This window comes from Erythrolamprus reginae, chromosome 2 (genome assembly GCF_031021105.1).
Source record: "Erythrolamprus reginae isolate rEryReg1 chromosome 2, rEryReg1.hap1, whole genome shotgun sequence".
NCBI lineage: Eukaryota > Metazoa > Chordata > Lepidosauria > Squamata > Dipsadidae > Erythrolamprus > Erythrolamprus reginae.
In genome coordinates, this window is record NC_091951.1 from 30555337 (window position 1) to 30574735 (window position 19399).

Sequence of the window (19399 nt, forward strand, 5' to 3'; positions counted from 1 at the left end):
ACATTCCATGTATAAACTGTATAGGCCTGGGGGAGATGTGTCAATTCCACCATGCCTGACGGCAGAGATGGGTCTTAAGAACTTTACGAAAGGCAAGGAGGGTGGGGGCAGTTCTAATCTCTGGGGGGAGCTGGTTCCAGAGGGTCGGGGCCGCCACACAGAAGGCTCTTCTCCTGGGTCCCGCTAAATGACATTGTTTAGTCGACGGGACCCGGAGAAGGCCAACTCTGTGGGACCTAACCGGTCGCTGGGATTCGTGCAGCAGAAGGCGGTCCCGGAGGTATTCTGGTCCGATGCCATGAAGGGCTTTATAGGTCATAACCAACACTTTGAATTGTGCCCGGAAATTGATCGGCAGCCAATGCAGACTGCGGAGTGTTGGTGTGACATGGGCATATCTAGGTAAGCCCATGATTGCTCTCGCAGCTGCATTCTGCACGATCTGAAGTTTCCGAACACTTTTCAAAGGTAGCCCCATGTAGAGAGCGTTACAGTAGTCGAACCTCGAGGTGATGAGGGCATGAGTGACTGTGAGCAGTGAGTCCCGGTCCAGATAGGGCCGCAACTGGTCATCCACAGCTTTTATTCCAAAGTTAATCATTTTTTTTTCTTGGCTTCTCAAACAGTTTTTTCTATGGGAAAGGAGTCACCGGTACAGCGTATGTGCGATTTGGTGTGATTGATGAGAACAAGGAAAAGGTCTATATCTCAGGACTGAAATATCAAATTGCGGTAAGAGAACAGAGATATTTTATTTCATTTCATTTTACTTTACTTTATTATTTTTTGGTGTTGTTTTGTTTTCTTTTGTTTTGTTTCGTTTTGTTATTTTTTTGTCTGCCTGCAACAGAAAGACTCTCGGCAGATTTATTTCTTTACTATTTAATTATTAAACAAATTTCTATAACCACCCACATTTACAAACAGTGACTCAAGGTTACAAAATCCAAAATGGAAAATGTCCATGACACAGTTACAAGCAATAAACTTTCAGCAGCTTCCCCCCTAAACTTCCCAAAAATTAAGCCACAACTAAAATCATAAAACCATCAACCAAGCAGCAATAAAAACAGATGGCGACATCAATAAATCAAGGGCCTTCTTAAACAATTCCGTTTTTAATGATTTCCTGAAGTCTAACAAGATGGGAGCTGATCAGTTTTCATTTTACAACTACAACATTGGATATATCCTTTCCTGCAGAAATACAGTGATACCTTGTTTTACAAACTTAATTGGTTCCGGGACGAGGTTCTTAAGGTGAAAAGTTTGTAAGACGAAACAATGTTTCCCATAGGAATCAATGGAAAAGCAATTAATGCGTGCAAGCCCAAAATTTACTCCTTTTGCCAGCTGAAGCGCCCATTTTTGCGCTGCTGGGATTTCCCTGAGGCTCCCCTCCATGGGAAACCCCAACTCCGGACCTCTGTGTTTTTGCGATGCTGCAGGGGAATCCCAGCATTGCAAAATGAGTGCTTTGCTGGCAACGTAAGTCCGGAGGTGGGGTTTGCCAGCAAAGGGAGCATCAGTGAAATCGCAGCATCGCAAAAACACCGAAGTCCTCGAAACCCCACCTCCGGACCTCTGTGTTTTTGTGATGCTGCAATTTCACTGAGGCTCCCCTCGCTGGGAAACCCCACCTTTGGACTTCTGTTGCCAGCGAAGCGCCCATTTTTGCGCTGCTGGGATTCCCCTGTGGCATCACAAAAACAAGGAAGTCGGGAGGCAGGGCATCCCAGCAGCGGCGGTGGGTTTGTAAGGTGAAAATAGTTTGTAAGAAGAGGCAAAAAAATCTTAAACCCCAGGTTTGTATCTCGAAAAGTTTGTATGACGAGGCGTTTGTAAGATGAGGTATCACTGTACATGTTTGTGGACCGGAATGAGACAAATATAATAGTTCTTTTTAAAAATTATTTATTTATTAATCTTATTTAAATAGTGCATGCTTAGCACATGACCCAATAGCTATTCAACAGTGAGAATAATGTACAGTGGTACCTCTACTTAAGAACTTAATTCGTTCCGTGACCAGGTTCCTAAGTAGAAACGTTCTTAAGTAGAAGCAATTTTTCCCATAGGAATCAATGTAAAACCAAATAATGCGTGCAACCCCATTAGGAAAGAAATAGAAGCTCGGAATTTGGGTGGGAGGAGGAGAAAGAAGAGGAGGAGGAGACTTGCTGCTGAAGGAAGAAGCTGAGGTGAGGGGAATAAAAAAAAATCCAAAACTTTAAGTCTTAAAAAAAAAAAGAGGGACTCCGAGGCAGCACCCAGAGAAAGGAAAACGCTCTGTTCACTCTGGGCTGCCCAGAGCAAAGGGAGCATTTCTTTTCTCTGGGTGCTGGCAGAGGTATATTCCCTCTCCAAGCGCCCAGAGAAAGGAAAATGATTTGTTCACTCTGGGCTGCCAAAGCCTCCTTAAGCGCCACTGAAAGGCTCCTTTGACAGCCCAGAAAAGTCCAAGATGGCCAGGATTAAAGGGGGAATGGCAGGAAACTGGCCAGACCTTCGTGCCGCTCTCAAATTTCCTGGGGAATTTTTCCGGGCTCGGGTTCTTAAGTAGAAAATGGTTCTTAAGTAGAAGCAAAAAAAATCTTGAACACCTGTTTCTTATCTAGAAAAGTTCTTAAGTAGAGGCGTTCTTATTTTTTATTTATTTATTTATTCATTTTTTTTATGCCGCCCTTCTCCTTAGTCTCAGGGCGGCTTACAACATGTTAGCAATAGCACTTTTTTAACAGAGCTAGGCTATTGCCCCCACAATCCGGGTCTTCATTTTACCCACCTCGGAAGGATGGAAGGTTGAGTCAACCTTGAGCCGGTGATGAGATTTGAATCGCTGACCTTCAGATCTACAAGTCAGCTTCAGTGGCCTGCAGTACTGTGCTCTACCTGCTGCACCACCCCGGCTCTTAGGTAGAGGTACCACTGTATTTGCAGGTGCTCACCTTTGTCTTTCCTTTAATATTATCCCTTATGGCCTTGATGGCGGACCTATGGCATATGTGCCCACAAATGGCACACCGAGCCATATCTGAGGGTACATGAGGCGTTGCCTTATACCAGCTCCAGTGAGCATACGTGTGCTGGCCAGCTGACTTCTGGCTTTGGGGAAGGCTGTTTTCAACCTCACAGGCTTCAGGCGCCTTCCCTGAAGCCTCTAGACCGTGTAAAAAGGCCCAGGTGTCAAAGAAGCCTCCTAAAACCTCTGGAGTCTGAAAAACAGTTTCATTTCAGCAGGTTCTGACCAGTTCTGGAGAACCGGTAGCGGAAATTTTGAGTAGTCCAGAGAATCGGTAAATATCACCTCTGACTGGCCCCGCCCCCATCTATTCTCTGCCTCCCAAATCCCAGCTGATTGGGAGGGGGATTTTCCTTCCCAGGCCACGCCCACTAAGCCACACCCACAGAACAGGGAGCAAAAAAATGGAATCCCACCACTGAAACAGCAGAAGAACTATGGTAGTTCACTTTTGTGGCCATTTTAAGCTTTCCACGTTTTTGATGTTTTTCGCCACTGACTTCAGGTTCAGGCAAAAAATACCCATTAAGTAAGCTGGATTCATTTATTGACCACATGGTTCACTAAATAACGGCAGAGTTTGCTTAACAACCACTGCCAAAAAGGTGATAAAATCGAGTCCAGTCAAAGCTCAATGTTTGCATTGGGGTTTTATATATCTTTCTCTTTTAATATTAGATTTGTTGCAATGTTATATTGTCTTTGATTATTGTTGTCGGAGAGGGGCGGCATACAAATCTAATATATTATTATTATTATTATTATTATTATTATTATTATTATTATTATTGCAAGGACTAATGACTATAATTCAAGATTCAATTATGGTCGTAAGTCGAGGACTACCTGTCTTCTCTCTACAGCTATCCCTGAAATAAACAAATAAGTGAATATTTGTCACTACCATAACTTGCCAGCAACCACAAAATTTGGATGCTTCCTTTTCGGTCTTCCCCTTTCTATTGCTGGATCTCAGAATGGCTTAATGGGTGTCTGTGATAATAGGCATGCACCCAATGTGATTTTTAAGACCTTAACACCATCCTGATTTGCCTCGTTTCAGATCGTGGATGGCGAGGGCTCGCTGATCTTGCAGCACAGCGTTCTCGTTGAGAAAGTGGGGCGCCCCCTGCAGGACCTTGTTGGAACATCCCTTTACATCGCAGCCTCCATCATAGAGACAGCTAGTAAGTTTGAAAATTAAGTGGCACCTCGGTACTCGATGGCTTTGAAACTTGGTACTCAACACATTCTGACAGGATGTATTCATTGTTACATAGAAACATAGAAACATAGAAGACTGACGGCAGAAAAAGACCTCATGGTCCATCTAGTCTGCCCTTATACTATTTTCTGTATTTTATCTATAGCGGGATTTTAGATCAGATTTTATGTTTGGGTTTCTTACATGTTGGATTTATTCTTGTTTTGTAATCCGCCTGAATCTACAGAGAAGGGCACCCTTAGAAATCCAAATAAATAAATAATCCCTTCGGGGGGGGAATGTTTGGTACCCATTTGTTTTTGGAATTCATCACAGCTCCCGGAATCTATTATTATTATTATTATTATTATTATTATTATTATTATTATTATTATTATTATTATGTCAGTACAACACAGCAAATGAGATCACTAAGCTGGATTTCGTATTTCATCACCAGTCGGGCGCTTCCCAAGGACCTAGGACTGCGTGATGTAGTGGCGAATTATGTTTGCCGATCCCTGTAAAGCAGCCTTTTGCAATTGACAGATGGAGTTTTTGTCAATTCCAATAGTTTTCAAATGTCCAATGGTTTTCAAATGTTTTTCAAATTATTATTATTATTTATTATTATTATTTATTAGATTTGTATGCCGCCCCTCTCCGAAGACTCGGGGCGGCTCACAACAATAATCAAAAACAATATAACATTGCAACAAATCTAATATTAAAAGAGAACAATATATAAAACCCCGACAATTTAAAACCCATGCAACACATACATACCAAAAACATAAAATATAAAAGCCTAGGGGAGATGTCTCAATTCCCCCATGCCTGGCGATATAGGTGGGTCTTGAGTAATTTGTGACAGTCCAGGAGGGTGGGAGCCGTTCTAATCTTCGGGGGGAGTTGATTCCAGAGGGCCGGGGCCGCCACAGAGAAGGCTCTTCCCCTGGTGCCCGCCAAACGACACTGTTTAGTCGACGGGACCCGAAGAAGGCCAACTCTGTGGGACCTTATTGGCCGCTGGGATTTGTGCAGTAGAAGGGGGTTCTGGAGGTATTCTGGTCCACTGCCAAGTAGGGCTTTGAAAGTCATTACCAACACTTTGAATTGTGACCGGAAACTGATCAGCAGCCAGTGCAGGCCACAGAGTGTTGTAGAAACGTGGGCAAATATGGGAAGCCCCACGATAGCTCTCGCAGCCACATTCTGCATGAGTAGCAAGACACCACTGTGCAAAATGCTTTCTCCAAATTTGTTTGCTTCCAAATGTGTTGGATTGTGTTTGAACACATTGGATAGTGGAAGCATACCAATAAAGGAGAAATCTATTTTATTTATTTATTTAATTGGATTTGTATGCCACCCCTCTCCGAGGACTCGGGGTGGCTCACAACATATACAAAGAAACAGGAGTAAAATTAATCCAATTAATATATATAAAAACGATCCTTAAAAATCTACTATAAAAAGTTCCATTACATTCATTCAACAATCATACTAGAAACATTCATTGGTCAGGGGGAAGATCTAAAAGTCCCAGGCCTAGCGACAAAGATGAGTTTTTAATCTCTTTCGGAAGGCAAGGAGGGTGGGGGCAGTGCGAATCTCCGGGGAGAGCTGATTCCAGAGGGCCAGGGCCCCCACAGAGAAGGCTCTTCCCCTAGGTCCCGCCAGCTGACATTGTTTGGTTGGCGGGACCCTAAGGAGACCAACTCTGTGGGACCCCACCAGTCACTGGGATTCATGCGGCAGAAGGCGGTCTCGGAGATAGTCTGATCCTATGCCATGTAGGGCTTTATAGGTCATAACCAACACTTTGAATTGTGCCTGGAAACAGATCGGCAGTCAATGCAGTCCGCGGAGTGATGACAAGATATGGGCATGTCTTGGAAGGCCCAAAACGGCTCGCGCGGCTGCATTTTGGACGATGTGAAGTTTCCGAATACTCTTCAAAGGTAGCCCCGTGTACTCAAAAATAAAGATGGAAGAGTGTTTTGTATTCCACGCAAGCTGGAATCGTTGATGTCTTTCAAGGCTTTGATGGTGACAAGGGAGAAGCTTCCTTCTCTTGTGCGAAATTTATATTACTTTTCAGCCAGCGCATGTGAGAAGGAATGCTGTCAAGTGGTATTACATGAATTGATTCTTTGGGGCTTTGTAGAAGTGTATTGTCAGGGTTTACTTGATTTGCTTGCGCTGTCAGAGAAGGAATAGAAAGGAAATTATTCCATCCTCACTTCCTTGTTTAATGAAAGGAGAGCATTGTACCAAAAAATGAAACATGATGGCTTCATAAGCTACTGACAAGAAAGGATATACAAACAGGCCAGAGACTCGTTTGCCGATTGTTAAACCTTATTACTTGGGACACAAGTTTATTGTGGATGGAGGCCTGGGCTTAGAGCTCAGTGTTAGATCTCAATAATAATAATAATAATTTATTAGATTTGTATGCCATCCCTCTCCGAAGACTCACGGCGGCTCACAACAATAATAAAAAACAATATTGTAGCAAAACAAATCTAATATTAAAAAAGAAGCATATAAAACCCTATCATATTTAAAAACAAAGCAACACATAGATACCAAACATAAAATATAAAGAGCCTGGGGGAAAGGTGTCTCAACCCCCCCATGCCTGGCAGGGTGGGTTCCACTTACCTTCACCACTAGTTCGTATTGCTCTGCTCGAACATGGCCCCTCATGCAATTCGGCTTCTGTACATGCTGAACTTCGTATCACAATATGACAAGTCTAGGCGTCTAGGACTGTGTTGATGTACATGATGCGTGCAAATCCAAGTATGGTGGCCTTTTGCAACTAACAGATTGTGATTTTGCTGATGTTTATTGTTTTCAAATGCTGGCTGAAGTCTTTTGACACAGCACCCAATGTGCCGATTACTACTGGGCCCACCTCTACAGTGATAATCAGCACCCTGGGTGCTCTACCAAAATATTATTATTATTGTTATTGTTATTGTTGTTTTGTTGTTATTATTATTGTCATTGTCACTGTTGTTATTATCTTAGAAACATAGAAACATAGAAGACTGACGGCAGAAAAAGACCTCATTTTCCATCTAGTCTGCCCTTTTACTATTTCCTGTATTTTATCTTACAATGGATATATGTTTATCCCAGGCATGTTTAAATTCGGTTACTGTGGATTTACCAACCACGTCTGCTGGAAGTTTGTTCCAAGGATCTACTACTCTTTCAGTAAAATAATACTTTCTCATGTTGCCTTTGATCTTTCCCCCAACTAACTTCAGATTGTGTCCCCTTGTTCTTGTGTTCACTTTCCTGTTAAAAACACTTCCCTCCTGAACCCTATTTAACCCTTTAACATATTTAAATGTTTCGATCATGTCCCCCCTTTTCCTTCTGTCTTCCAGACTATACAGATTGAGTTCATTAAGTCTTTCCTGATACGTTTTATACTTCAGACCTTCCACCATTCTTGTAGCCCGTCTTTGGACCCGTTCAATTTTGTCAATATCTTTTTGTAGGTGAGGTCTCCAGAACTGAACACAGTACTCCAAATGTGGTCTCACCAGCGCTCTATATAAGGGGATCACAATCTCCCTCTTCCTGCTTGTTATACCTCTAGCTATGCAGCCAAGCATCCTACTTGCCTTTCCTACTGCCCGACCACACTGCTCACCCATTTTGAGACTGTCAGAAATCACTACCCCTAAATCCTTCTCTTCTGAAGTTTTTGCTAACACAGAACTGCCAATGCAATACTCAGATTTAGGATTCCTTTTCCCCAAGTGCATTATTTTACATTTGGAAACATTAAACTGCAGTTTCCATTGCTTTGACCATTTATCTAGTAACGCTAAATCATTTACCATATTACAGACCCCTCCAGGAATATCAACCCTATTGCACACTTTAGAGTCATCGGCAAATAGGCAAACCTTCCCTACCAAACCTTCCCCTATGTCACTCACAAACATATTAAAAAGAATAGGACCCAGAACAGACCCTTGTGGCACACCGCTTGTAACCTGTCTCTGCTCAGAATACTCGCCATTAACAATAACTCTCTGATGTCTATGCTTCAGCCAGCTTGAAATCCACTGAACTATCCAGGGATTAAGTCCAATCTTCACTAATTTATCTATCAGCTCTTTATGTGGAACCGTATCAAAGGCTTTGCTGAAGTCCAGATAGGCAATATCCACGGCACCACCTTGATCCAACACCTTTGTGACATAGTCAAAGAACTCAATGAGATTAGTCTGACACGATTTGCCTTCAGTAAAGCCATGCTGATTTGGGTCCAATAAGTTATTGTTTTTTAGATGCTGATTTATCCTCTTTTTGAGTAGAGTCTCCATCATTTTAACTACAACTGATGTCAAGCTAACTGGCCTGTAGTTTCCAGCTTCTTCTCTACTGCCCTTCTTGTGGATAGGCACAACACTGGCCATTCTCCAATCCTCAGGAACATCTCCTGTTAACAGGGATTGGTTAAACAAATCAGTCAGGGGGGTAGCAATGACAGATCTGAGTTCTTTAAGAACTCTGGGATGGATGCCATCTGGACCCATTGCCTTATTTATCTTTAATCTTTCAAGTTCTTCTAAGACATCGGCTTCTAAGATCACTGGAGCTGAATCCGTACAGCTGGAAGCAATGCTATATCCCTCTATAGTATTATTTTGTAAGGTGTCCTTTGAGAAAACTGAACAGAAGTAGCTATTGAAATGGTCAGCGATCTCCTTATTCCCATTAATGCATGTATTATTCCCGGTACTAAGCTTTGTGATGCTGCAGTTTTTCTTCTTCCTATCACTAATATATCTGAAGAAGGTTTTATCCCCCTTCTTTACAGATTTTGCTATTTCTTCCTCTTTTGAGGCTTTAGCAGCATATATTATCTGTTTCGCCTCCTTCTGTCTCATTTTATACACCTCTCTATCAGCTATACTTCCAGACTCTTTATACCTCCTATAGGCAGCCTTTTTTTCATTGACTATAGCCCTTACATCATTGCTAAACCATAGCGGTTTCTTCTTCCTTTTACCTTTAGTTACTTGCTTTACATAAAGTCTTGTGGCTTTTAAGATGGCCTTTTTTAATACAGTCCACTGGGTGCTCGCTCCTGCCATTTTATCCCTCCCCTTTAATTCATTATTTAAATATTCCCCCATTGCATTAAAATTTGTTTTTCTGAAATCCAATACTTTGGTTGCAGTATAGGATTGCTCACAATCAGTTTTTACATCAAACCACAAACATAGATGGTCGCTGCAACCTAAATTTTCTCCCACCTTGACCTCTGAAACCCGATTCCCATTTGTAAAAACTAAATCTAGAATATTCTCCCCTCTAGTTGGTGTCTTAACTAGCTGTGCCATAGCTGCTCCTGTAAAGGCCTCTACTATATTCTTACTTTTGCATGTAAGGGCACTGGGGATATTCCAGTCAACATCAGGCATGTTGAAATCACCCATAACCACAATATCTCCCTTTACTGCCATTTGGGTAATCTCATCCACCATCTTGTTGTCATGTTCCTCAGATTGCCCTGGAGGCCTATAGATCACCCCAATTCTAATGACAGAACCGTCTTTATTTTGCATGCAAATCCAGAGGGTCTCCAGATCTTTACATGTATTTTGAATTAGTATTGTTTTTAGACTTTCTTTAACATAAATGGCTACTCCACCTCCCCTTCTCTCTATTCTATCCTTCCTATACAGTGTATATCCTGGTATGGATATTTCCCATTCATTGGAATCCTTAAACCATGTCTCAGTTATGGCAACCAGATCCAAATTATCTCTAGATATTATGGCCATTAACTCACAGAGCTTGTTGCTCAAGCTTCGAGCATTCGTGCACATTACCCGAAGAACATTATTTTCATTATTAGTTTGCCCCTTATCATCAACAACTACATCTATTTTATTTTCAGCTCACTTTTCATAAGCTTCCAGAAACTGATGTATCCTCATTGGTCGGGGACAGAAATCCTCCACATCTGGTACATCTCTGTCCCCTTTACCTAGTTTAAATGCCTGTCCAAAAAAGCTCTGAATTCCTCACCGAGCACCTGGGTACCTCTGTATGATGGATGCAAACCATCCCTCTTAAACAACTCCCTATTAGACCATCTACTGACATCATGACTTACATAACCAAAACCTTCAGCTTTACACCACTGCCTTAACCACACATTAAACTCTCTGATACAACTTGTTTTACCCTCCTGGCCACAAACCGGTAACACCTCTGAGAAAGTCACTGAATCAGTTATTTTACCCAGCTCCACACTTAGACTTTGAAAATCTCTTTTTACTACATTAACATTTCTCTGGGACAGATCGTTTGTGCCAAGATGCACCACCACATCAACTTTATTACCTTTACTCACAGCCCTGACAATGTTTGTAATCCGCCTCCTGTCCCTGTGGGCAGTGGCTCCTGGAAGACACCTCATCACCTTCACCACATCCTTCCTCTGTCCCAAATCAACACCTCTGACAATCGAGTCACCCACAAGAACATGTGTCCTCTCTTTATTTCTACTAACTGGACTTGGTTTGGTGACACTATGTTCCTCATTTACAACAACTTCTCCTTTGAACATCCCCTCATTCTCCGCCTGAGGGGCCTTGCTAATATCTACAACATCCTTACTATTTAAATCCGCAAGAACATTATAGGAGTTGGATACAGAGAGACCAAAATTGTTATGTTTTTGTTCAACTGCACGTAATCTTCCTGAACCAGATCTTCTCTACGGAGAGGGGCGGCATACAAATCTAATAAATAATGATGATGATGATGATGATGATGATGATGATGATGATGATGATGTAACCTGGGACTTCAGCATCTTTGTAAAACTTGGTTAAGTTTAAGGGTGCCTTGTTGACCATTTTTTCATTCTCCTAGGTGGAGAACTGGAGGAAGAAGAACTCAGCTCAGTGAAATTTATATCCTCACCTTATTCAGTGGACCTGTCCAAAACCAAGCGTTACTTTGTGCCCAATGCTCCCTACGAAGTGCTGGTATGTGCTGTTATTTTTCTGGCATGTTCTCCTTTCATCTTGGGCGGTATAGTTGTGAGAATGGTTGCATGTTGATTCTGGTTCTCCTTCCAATTTCTGAATTCCAAAGACAGCTTTTTTGCACCCACTACAGCAGCTTGACACTGGTGTGTAACGTAGCTGGAAATGAAGGTGGCTTAAGAAATCTGGTGGCTTGTTTGGTCAGAGGAACAATTGGGCTTCCAAGTTTCTCTGCATCTCCAGAAGCAATTCAGACAAACAAGGAAACTTTTTTTGCTAATTTTTTTTGGGCTAAACTTTTTTTTAGCCTCTCCTCACCCCTCCCCTCAATGGTGTCCCTCTTTCCCAATCTTAAAATCTCGTCACTTTAGTCTAGATCAGAGTTTCTCAAAGTAGCAACTTGAAGATGTGTAGACTTCAACTCCTAGAATTCCCTATCCAGTTGGGAGTTGAAGTCTACACACCTTCAAGTTGCCATGTTGAGAAACACTGGTCTAGAAGGAGAAGACAGAAATTCTAAAGCAAGCCCATTATTTCACTTTTCTAACAGTAAACTTGTAAAAATCAATTTTAAAGATAGCATATCAGTGATCTTTTTTAAAGTATAGTGGTACCTCTACCTAAGAACGCCTCCACTTATGAACTTTTCTAGATGAGAACCAGGTGTTCGAGATTTTTTTGCCTCTTCTCAATAACTATTTTCCACTCACAAACCCGAGCCTCCGAAACTGTAACCGGAAAAGGCAGGGAGAAGCCTCCGTGGGGTCTCTCTAGGAATCTCCTGGGAGGAAACAGGGCCGGAAAAGGCGGGGAGAACCCTCCATGCGGCCTCTCTAAGAATCTCCTGGTATTAACACTCACTTATGTCGCCAGGCGTGGGGCAACTAGATCATGTCCCCCCCTGACTACCAAATGTGATGTGTGGTTGTGACTGAGTTGGTTGACTGCTTTTAATATAGTGTGATCTTAGCCTATAGTTTTAATTAATTAGATTTGTGTACACATTGTTTTAAATTGTACCCTGTGAGCCGCCCTGAGTCTTCAGAGAAGGGTGGCATACAAGTCTAATAAATGATAATAATGATGATGATGACAATAAGGAAGAGAGAAAATTAAGACCAAGACTTTCTTAAATTAGATTAAGACCTAAGACCGTTGAAGACCAGAAGAACATCATGCCTGGACTGACTAACTTCTGATGATTGAAGAGTTTTTAAAGATCTGTTTATACTACCATCGATATCAATTTTATATTAATTTATAATTTTAGTGTATATTTTATATATTTATATTTTAATGTTTTTTAGTGTTTAAATTGCTGTTAACTGTCTTTTTATACTATTATTAATTTAATTGATTTTTAACGAAATTGGGGCTTTAAGTAATGGATGACTGGGATAAACATACTTGTGGTTACGAATGGAATGACTGGTACGATTGGATGGGCGGGGGTGGGGGGGGGGGTATGGTATGGATGAGTGTATCGATAGTAGTGTGAATGATATGTCTGGCCCACCTGACGCCCGGGAGACAGGAGAGGGAGGGGCACCGATCTCTGGGGTGGCAGGGGGTCGGAATATCCCTGTGTTGCTGGGGAGAGGCAGATATGGCAGGGGCCACAGAGTTAGCCGTTCCAGGGGAACGAGGGACCGTTGCTTAATAACGGTCCCCTGTTCTGGCTCTGTGAGCCCAATCTTGGGTACTGGTGATGAGTGTAACTCTGGCCCTGGGCTCAGGTTGCTGCTGTTGAATGCCAGGTCGGTGGTTAATAAAGCTCTCCTCATCCGGGATCTGATCCTGGATGAGGAGGCCGACCTGGCATGTATTACTGAAACCTGGCTGGGCCCGGAGGGAGGTGTTCCTCTCTCTGAAATTTGCCCAGCCGGGTTTCAGATATGGCATCAACCGCGACCCCAGGGGAGGGGGGGAGGAGTGGCTATTGTAGCCAGGGAGAGCCTTTGCCTGCGTAGACTCATTGCTCCGGAAATAGCGGGTTGCGAGTCTCTCTTGATGAAGTTGGACTTAGGAGTTCAGGTGGGCTTATTTCTCACGTACCTGCCTCCCAGCTGCGTGTCAAAAGCCCTACCTGTGCTACTCGAGGAGGTAGCCGGGTTGGCGGTAGAGTTCCCCAGACTTATTGTCTTGGGGGACTTCAATCTGCCGTCACTCGGCGAAACCTCTGGGTTGGCACAGGAGTTCATGGCCACCATGACAGCCGTGGACCTGACTCAAGTAGTTCAGGGTCCGACTCACGAGGGAGGGCACGCACCTGACATGGTATTCCTTTCCGAGCAATTGAGTAATGGTCTGAGACTAAGGGGCTTAGAAGTGTTGCCTTTGTCATGGTCAGACCATTTTCTACTACGGCTTGACTTCCTGGCTCCAATCCTCCCCCGCAGGGAGGCGGAACCAATGAAGATGTTCCGCCCCAGGCGCCTGATGGACCCAGAGGGCTTTCAGACGGCGCTTGGGGTTATTCCAGAGGCACTCGTCCACAGTTCGGCGGAGTCTCTCGCGGAGGCCTGGAACACGGCTGCAGCGGGGGCTCTTGACCGGATTGCGCCTTTGCGACCTCTCCGAGGCGTTAGACCCCGTAGAGCCCCATGGTTCAACGAGGAGCTCCGGGAGTTGAAACGCCAAAAGAGACGTCTAGAGAAGCGATGGAGGAAGAGTAGGTCTGAATCCGATCGAACACTTGTAAGAGCTTTTATTAAGACTTACAAAGTGGCGCTCAAGGCGGCAAGATGCGCGTACCATGCCGCCTTGATTGCATCAGCGGAATCCCGCCCGGCCGCTCTGTTTAGGGTGACCCGCTCCCTTCTCAACCAGGGGGGAGTTGGGGAGCCCTTACAGAGTAGTGCCGAGGATTTTAACACGTTTTTCGCCGATAAAGTCGCTCGGATCCGGGCCGATCTCAACTCCAATTGTATAACAGAGTTGACTGACAATGAGTCAGTCGAGGTGACTGGGGCACGTACTTGTCCACCTGTCTGGGAAGAGTTTGATCTGGTGACACCTGATGAAGTGGACAAGGCCATCGGAGCTGTGAGTTCCGCCACCTGTTTACTGGATCCGTGTCCCTCCTGGTTGGTTTCGGCCAGCAGGGAGGTGACACGGAGCTGGGCCCAGGAGATTACCAACGCTTCCTTGGGGAGGGGAGTTTTTCCATCACTCTATAAAGAAGCGCTTGTGCGCCCCCTCCTCAAGAAGCCCTCCCTGGACCCAGCCGTACTTAACAACTATCGTCCAGTCTCCAACCTTCCCTTTATGGGGAAGGTTGTCGAGAAGGTGGTGGCACTCCAGCTCCAGCGGTCCTTGGAAGAAGCCGATTATCTAGGTCCCCAGCAGTCGGGTTTCAGGGCCGGTTACAGCACGGAAACCGCTTTGGTCGCGTTGATGGATGATCTCTGGCGGGCCCGGGACAGGGGTTTATCCTCTGTCCTGGTGCTCCTTGACCTCTCAGCGGCTTTCGATACCATCGACCATGGTATCCTTCTGCACCGGCTGGAGGGGTTGGGAGTGGGAGGCACTGTCCTTCAGTGGTTCTCCTCCTACCTCTCTGGCCGGTCGCAGTCGGTGTTAGTGGGGGGTCAGAGGTCGACTCCTAGGTTTCTCCCTTGTGGGGTGCCTCAGGGGTCGGTCCTCTCCCCCCTACTATTCAACATCTACATGAAACCGCTGGGCGAGATCATCCAAGGACATGGGGTGAGGTATCATCAATATGCGGATGATACCCAGCTTTACATCTCCACCCCATGCCCAGTCAACGAAGCGGTGGAAGTGATGTGCCGGTGCCTGGAGGCTGTTGGGGCCTGGATGGGTGTCAACAGACTCAAGCTCAACCCGGATAAGACGGAGTGGCTGTGGGTTCTGCCTCCCAAGGACAATCCCATCTGTCCGTCCATCACCCTGGGGGGGGGAATTATTGACCCCCTCAGAGAGGGTCCGCAACTTGGGCGTCCTCCTCGATCCACAGCTCACATTAGAACAACATCTCTCAGCTGTGGCGAGGGGGGCGTTTGCCCAGGTTCGCCTGGTGCACCAGTTGCGGCCCTATCTGGACCGGGACTCATTGCTCACAGTCACTCATGCCCTCATCACCTCGAGGTTCGACTACTGTAATGCTCTCTACATGGGGCTACCTTTGAAAAGTGTTCGGAAACTTCAGATCGTGCAAAATGCAGCTGCGAGAGCAGTCATGGGCCTACCTAGGTATGCCCATGTTTCACCATCACTCCGCAGTCTGCATTGGTTGCCGATCAATTTCCGGTCACAATTCAAAGTGTTGGTTATGACCTTTAAAGCCCTTCATGGCATCGGACCAGAATATCTCCGAGACCGCCTTCTGCCGCACGAATCCCAGCGACCGATTAGGTCCCACAGAGTGGGCCTTCTCCGGGTCCCGTCAACTAAACAATGTCGGTTGGCGGGCCCTAGGGGAAGAGCCTTCTCTGTGGCGGCACCGACTCTCTGGAACCAACTCCCCCCGGAGATTAGAACTGCCCCTACTCTTCCTGCCTTCCGCAAACTCCTTAAAACCCACCTTTGCCGTCAGGCATGGGGGAACTGAAACATCTCCCCCTGGGCACGTTTAATTTATGCATGGTATGTCTGTGTGTGTGACTGTTAGCATATGGGGTTTTTTAAATATTTAAATATTTTAAATTTGTCTAATTGCTTATGATTTGTTTTTTACATGTTGTGAGCCGCCCCGAGTCTTCGGAGAGGGGCGGCATACAAATCTAAGTAATAAATAAATAAAATAAATAAATAATAATAATAATAATAGTAGTAGTAGTAGTAGTTGGCACGCTGGGTGCAGTGCCAAAGGATCTCAGCGGACATTTGAAAACGGTTGGAATTGACAAAATCTCCATCTGTCAATTGCAAAAGGCCGCTTTACTGGGATCGGCAAACATAATTCGCCACTACATCACACAGTCCTAGGTGCTTGGGAAACGCCTCACTGGTGATGAAATACGAAATCCAGCATAGTGATCTCGTTTGCTGTGTTGTATTGACATAATAATAATAATAATAATAATAATAATAATAATAATAATAATAATAATAATAATAATAGTTATTATTATTATTATTATTATTATTATTATTATTATTATTATTATTTGGTGGGGGGAAAGCATGCTGGAGGAGCCCATTTTGATTTTGTATGAGAAAGAGAGAGGAGAGGGGAGTTGCAACCTGACAGACACGCAGAGCAAACCTGCTTATCACCAACTCAAGGTTAACGGCCTGTGCATTCCAGAAGTGTGACAGCCAGCGAAGATGCACCCACCTGATGCTCATGGACATTTTGGATTGGGTGGACTGCCAAAGAGGGGTATTGGAGTTACTTTGCAATAGGCATCGTGCGGGCCTTTTTCTTCAGACTTTACTTTTGTTTCATTGCATTCACTTCTGATTTAGTAAAAGTGCTTTTTGAAGTTCAAAATGGACTCTGAGTTTCACTTTCCTAAATTCTGAGCGAAAGTCCCAGAGCACTATGTTAATGTTAATAAAATGTTAATAAAACATTCTGGATTTTTTCCCACGTCCTGCAGGCTCGAGTCACACTTCCAGATGGCTCACCAGCCCCCAACCTCCCCGTCCGCTTCAGTACCCGCATAACCGGAGCGGAATCTCCCCCGGATGAAGAGATGAACACCAATGCGCAGGGCATGGTGAACTACAGAATCAATGTTCTTCAAGGCTCTTCCTCAATCACCGTCACGGTATTGTTTCTCCCATCAAAAGGGACAGGAGGGGAGGAAGAAAAACAATAACAGCAAAATGTGTGTGTATGTCTATATGTATACAGTAAATGGCCATATGCATACATGTATATACACATGTATGTATATGTCAGTGGTAGGATTTAAATTTTTTTACAATTCTGTGGTTGGTGGGTATGGTGTGGCTTGGTGGGCATGGCATGAGTGTGGCAGGGGAAGGATACTGCAAAACATAGACAGACAGATGATAAATCTCTCACTTGAACTGTCCTTCCATAATAGCAATAGCACTTAGACTTATATACCACTTCATATAGCTTTACATAAATTTGCAGAGCCAGCATATCATCCCCAACAATCTGGCTCCTCATTTGATCAACTTAGGAAAGATGGAAGGCTGAGTCAACCTTGAGCCAGTGAGAATCGGACTGCTGTATTTACTTATTAAAAAAAAAAAACTTTACCCTTTATCATTTACTAATTACCCTTCAAAAATACAGTAGTGCCTAGTGATATGAACCCCTTGTCTTATGAACTTTTCGAGATACGAACCCAGGGTTCAGGATTTTTATGCCTCTTGTTACAAACTTTTTTCGCCTTACGAACCCGCCGCTGCGAACGCCGAACCCTGAAGTTCAGCAAAAGTTCGGGTTCGTAAGGCCGCCGAGAAGTGCCACCGCCCAACTGTCACCTTTTGAAACAGCTGGGGGGGCTTCTTGGCGTTCTCCCAAACCCGAACCCGAAAAGTTCAGCAAAAGTTCAGGTTCAGGTTTGGGAGGCCGCTGAGAAGTGCCTCCGCCCAGCTGTCAGTTTTGCAGAAGAGCCATGGAGCTGTCGGCCCGTTGGGAGGCTCAATCGGAGGTGGGGAATCCCAATAGGGAATTCCATGGGCGGAGTTTTGACGTCACGAAGACGAAGGAGGCCACGTTTCAGACAGCCAGGAAGGACGTCTCCGTGACGTCAAAGCTCCGCCCATGGAATTCCCTATTGGGATTCCCCACCTCCATTTGAGCCTCCCGACTGGCCAATAGCTCCGCGGCTCTTCTGGCAAGGTGACAGCCGGGCGGCGGCGCTTCTCAGCATTCTCCTGAACCTGAATGCCGAACCCGAACTTTTGCCGAACTTCCGGGTTTGGCATTCGGGAGAACATCGAGAGCCCCCCTCCCGGCTGTTTCGGGAGGTGACAGCTGGGCGACAGCGCTTCTCAGCAGCCTCCCAAACCCGAACATGAACTTTTGCCGAATTCTTTGGGTTCAGCGTTCGGGAGAACGCCGAGAAGCGTCCAACTGGTTCAAAAGGTGACAGCCGGGCGGCGGCACCCAGCAGAGCGCCGTTTTTGCTTTTTTTTTTTTTTTGCTTGCACACATTAATCGCTTTTACATTGTTTCCTATGGGAAACATTGTTTTATCTTACAAACTTTTTGCCTTACGAACCTCCTCCCGGAACGAATTAAATTCCTAAGACGAGGCATCACTGTATAATCACTTTGGCCTAAATTATAATAAAATTTAATAGATAAGTGAAAGCAAATAGATGAGATGTAATAGCAAGTAGTATTGTAAGTTTCTATAATTATATTGAAAAAAGTTTATATGAAAGTTTTCCAGGTGATAAAAGTGAAGGAGGCAGCATTTTGTTGGATGATAAATACCGAATGTAAATGTAAATTTATTGCATTGTATTGAAGATTGAAGGTATATGATATTGCACTGTCTAAAAGTGGAGAAAAATAAAAAAAAATTTACTTGAGAATAGGACTGCCCAACTGCTGGCAGATGGCAGTCAGCATAATTAGCCTGCAATATTGCATTCTAACCGCTGCACCACCACGGCTCTTGATAGCCCCTCTGTCCAGTATGTCTATAAAAGAGCCTGGCTATGTTTATTTTTCCCACAGCTAACAGCGGGAAGAGAGAGTCCAGCAGAAGCGACCCTGACCGCCAAGGTCACCAAGTCCACCACAGGCAACTATTTGATGATTGAAAGTCCCAGAAGTTATGGCTTGAATATGGGAGACACCCTCAGAATTGGCTTGAAACCCATTGGATCAAATGCCGCAACCAGCATCTATTATATGGTGAATCCCTTCAGGAGGTTTGGTGGGAGATGTTCACGACAGCCTAGTGGCTCTTTCTCTTTATAGCAATAGCAATAGCATTATTTATTTATTTATTTTTCTTTGTCCAATATACAATACATATGGAATGAAATAGACATTAAGTAGTATATATAGGGATAGTAAGTAAAAAAGAAGAGGAGTGGATGAGAGGGAGAGAATATATAGGATATATGAGAAAAGGAAAGGTAATTGGACAGGGGACATTAGGCACATCAGTGCACTTATGTACGCCCCTTACTGGCCTCTTAGGAACCTGGAGAGCTCAATCGTGGAGAGTC

At 44.4% G+C, this 19399-nt stretch overlaps 1 protein-coding gene across 1 annotated transcript in view; it reads left to right on the forward strand.

The window, feature by feature from the left end:
* LOC139163096 (complement C4-B-like) overlaps positions 1 to 19399 on the forward strand; it is a 129419-nt gene that overhangs the window by 32096 nt on the left and 77924 nt on the right. The window contains exons 8-12 of the mRNA XM_070744036.1: positions 627 to 732; positions 4086 to 4209; positions 11151 to 11266; positions 16831 to 17001; positions 18900 to 19079. Coding sequence (XP_070600137.1) covers positions 627 to 732; positions 4086 to 4209; positions 11151 to 11266; positions 16831 to 17001; positions 18900 to 19079 — 697 coding nt within the window. The remainder of the gene's footprint in view (positions 1 to 626; positions 733 to 4085; positions 4210 to 11150; positions 11267 to 16830; positions 17002 to 18899; positions 19080 to 19399) is intronic.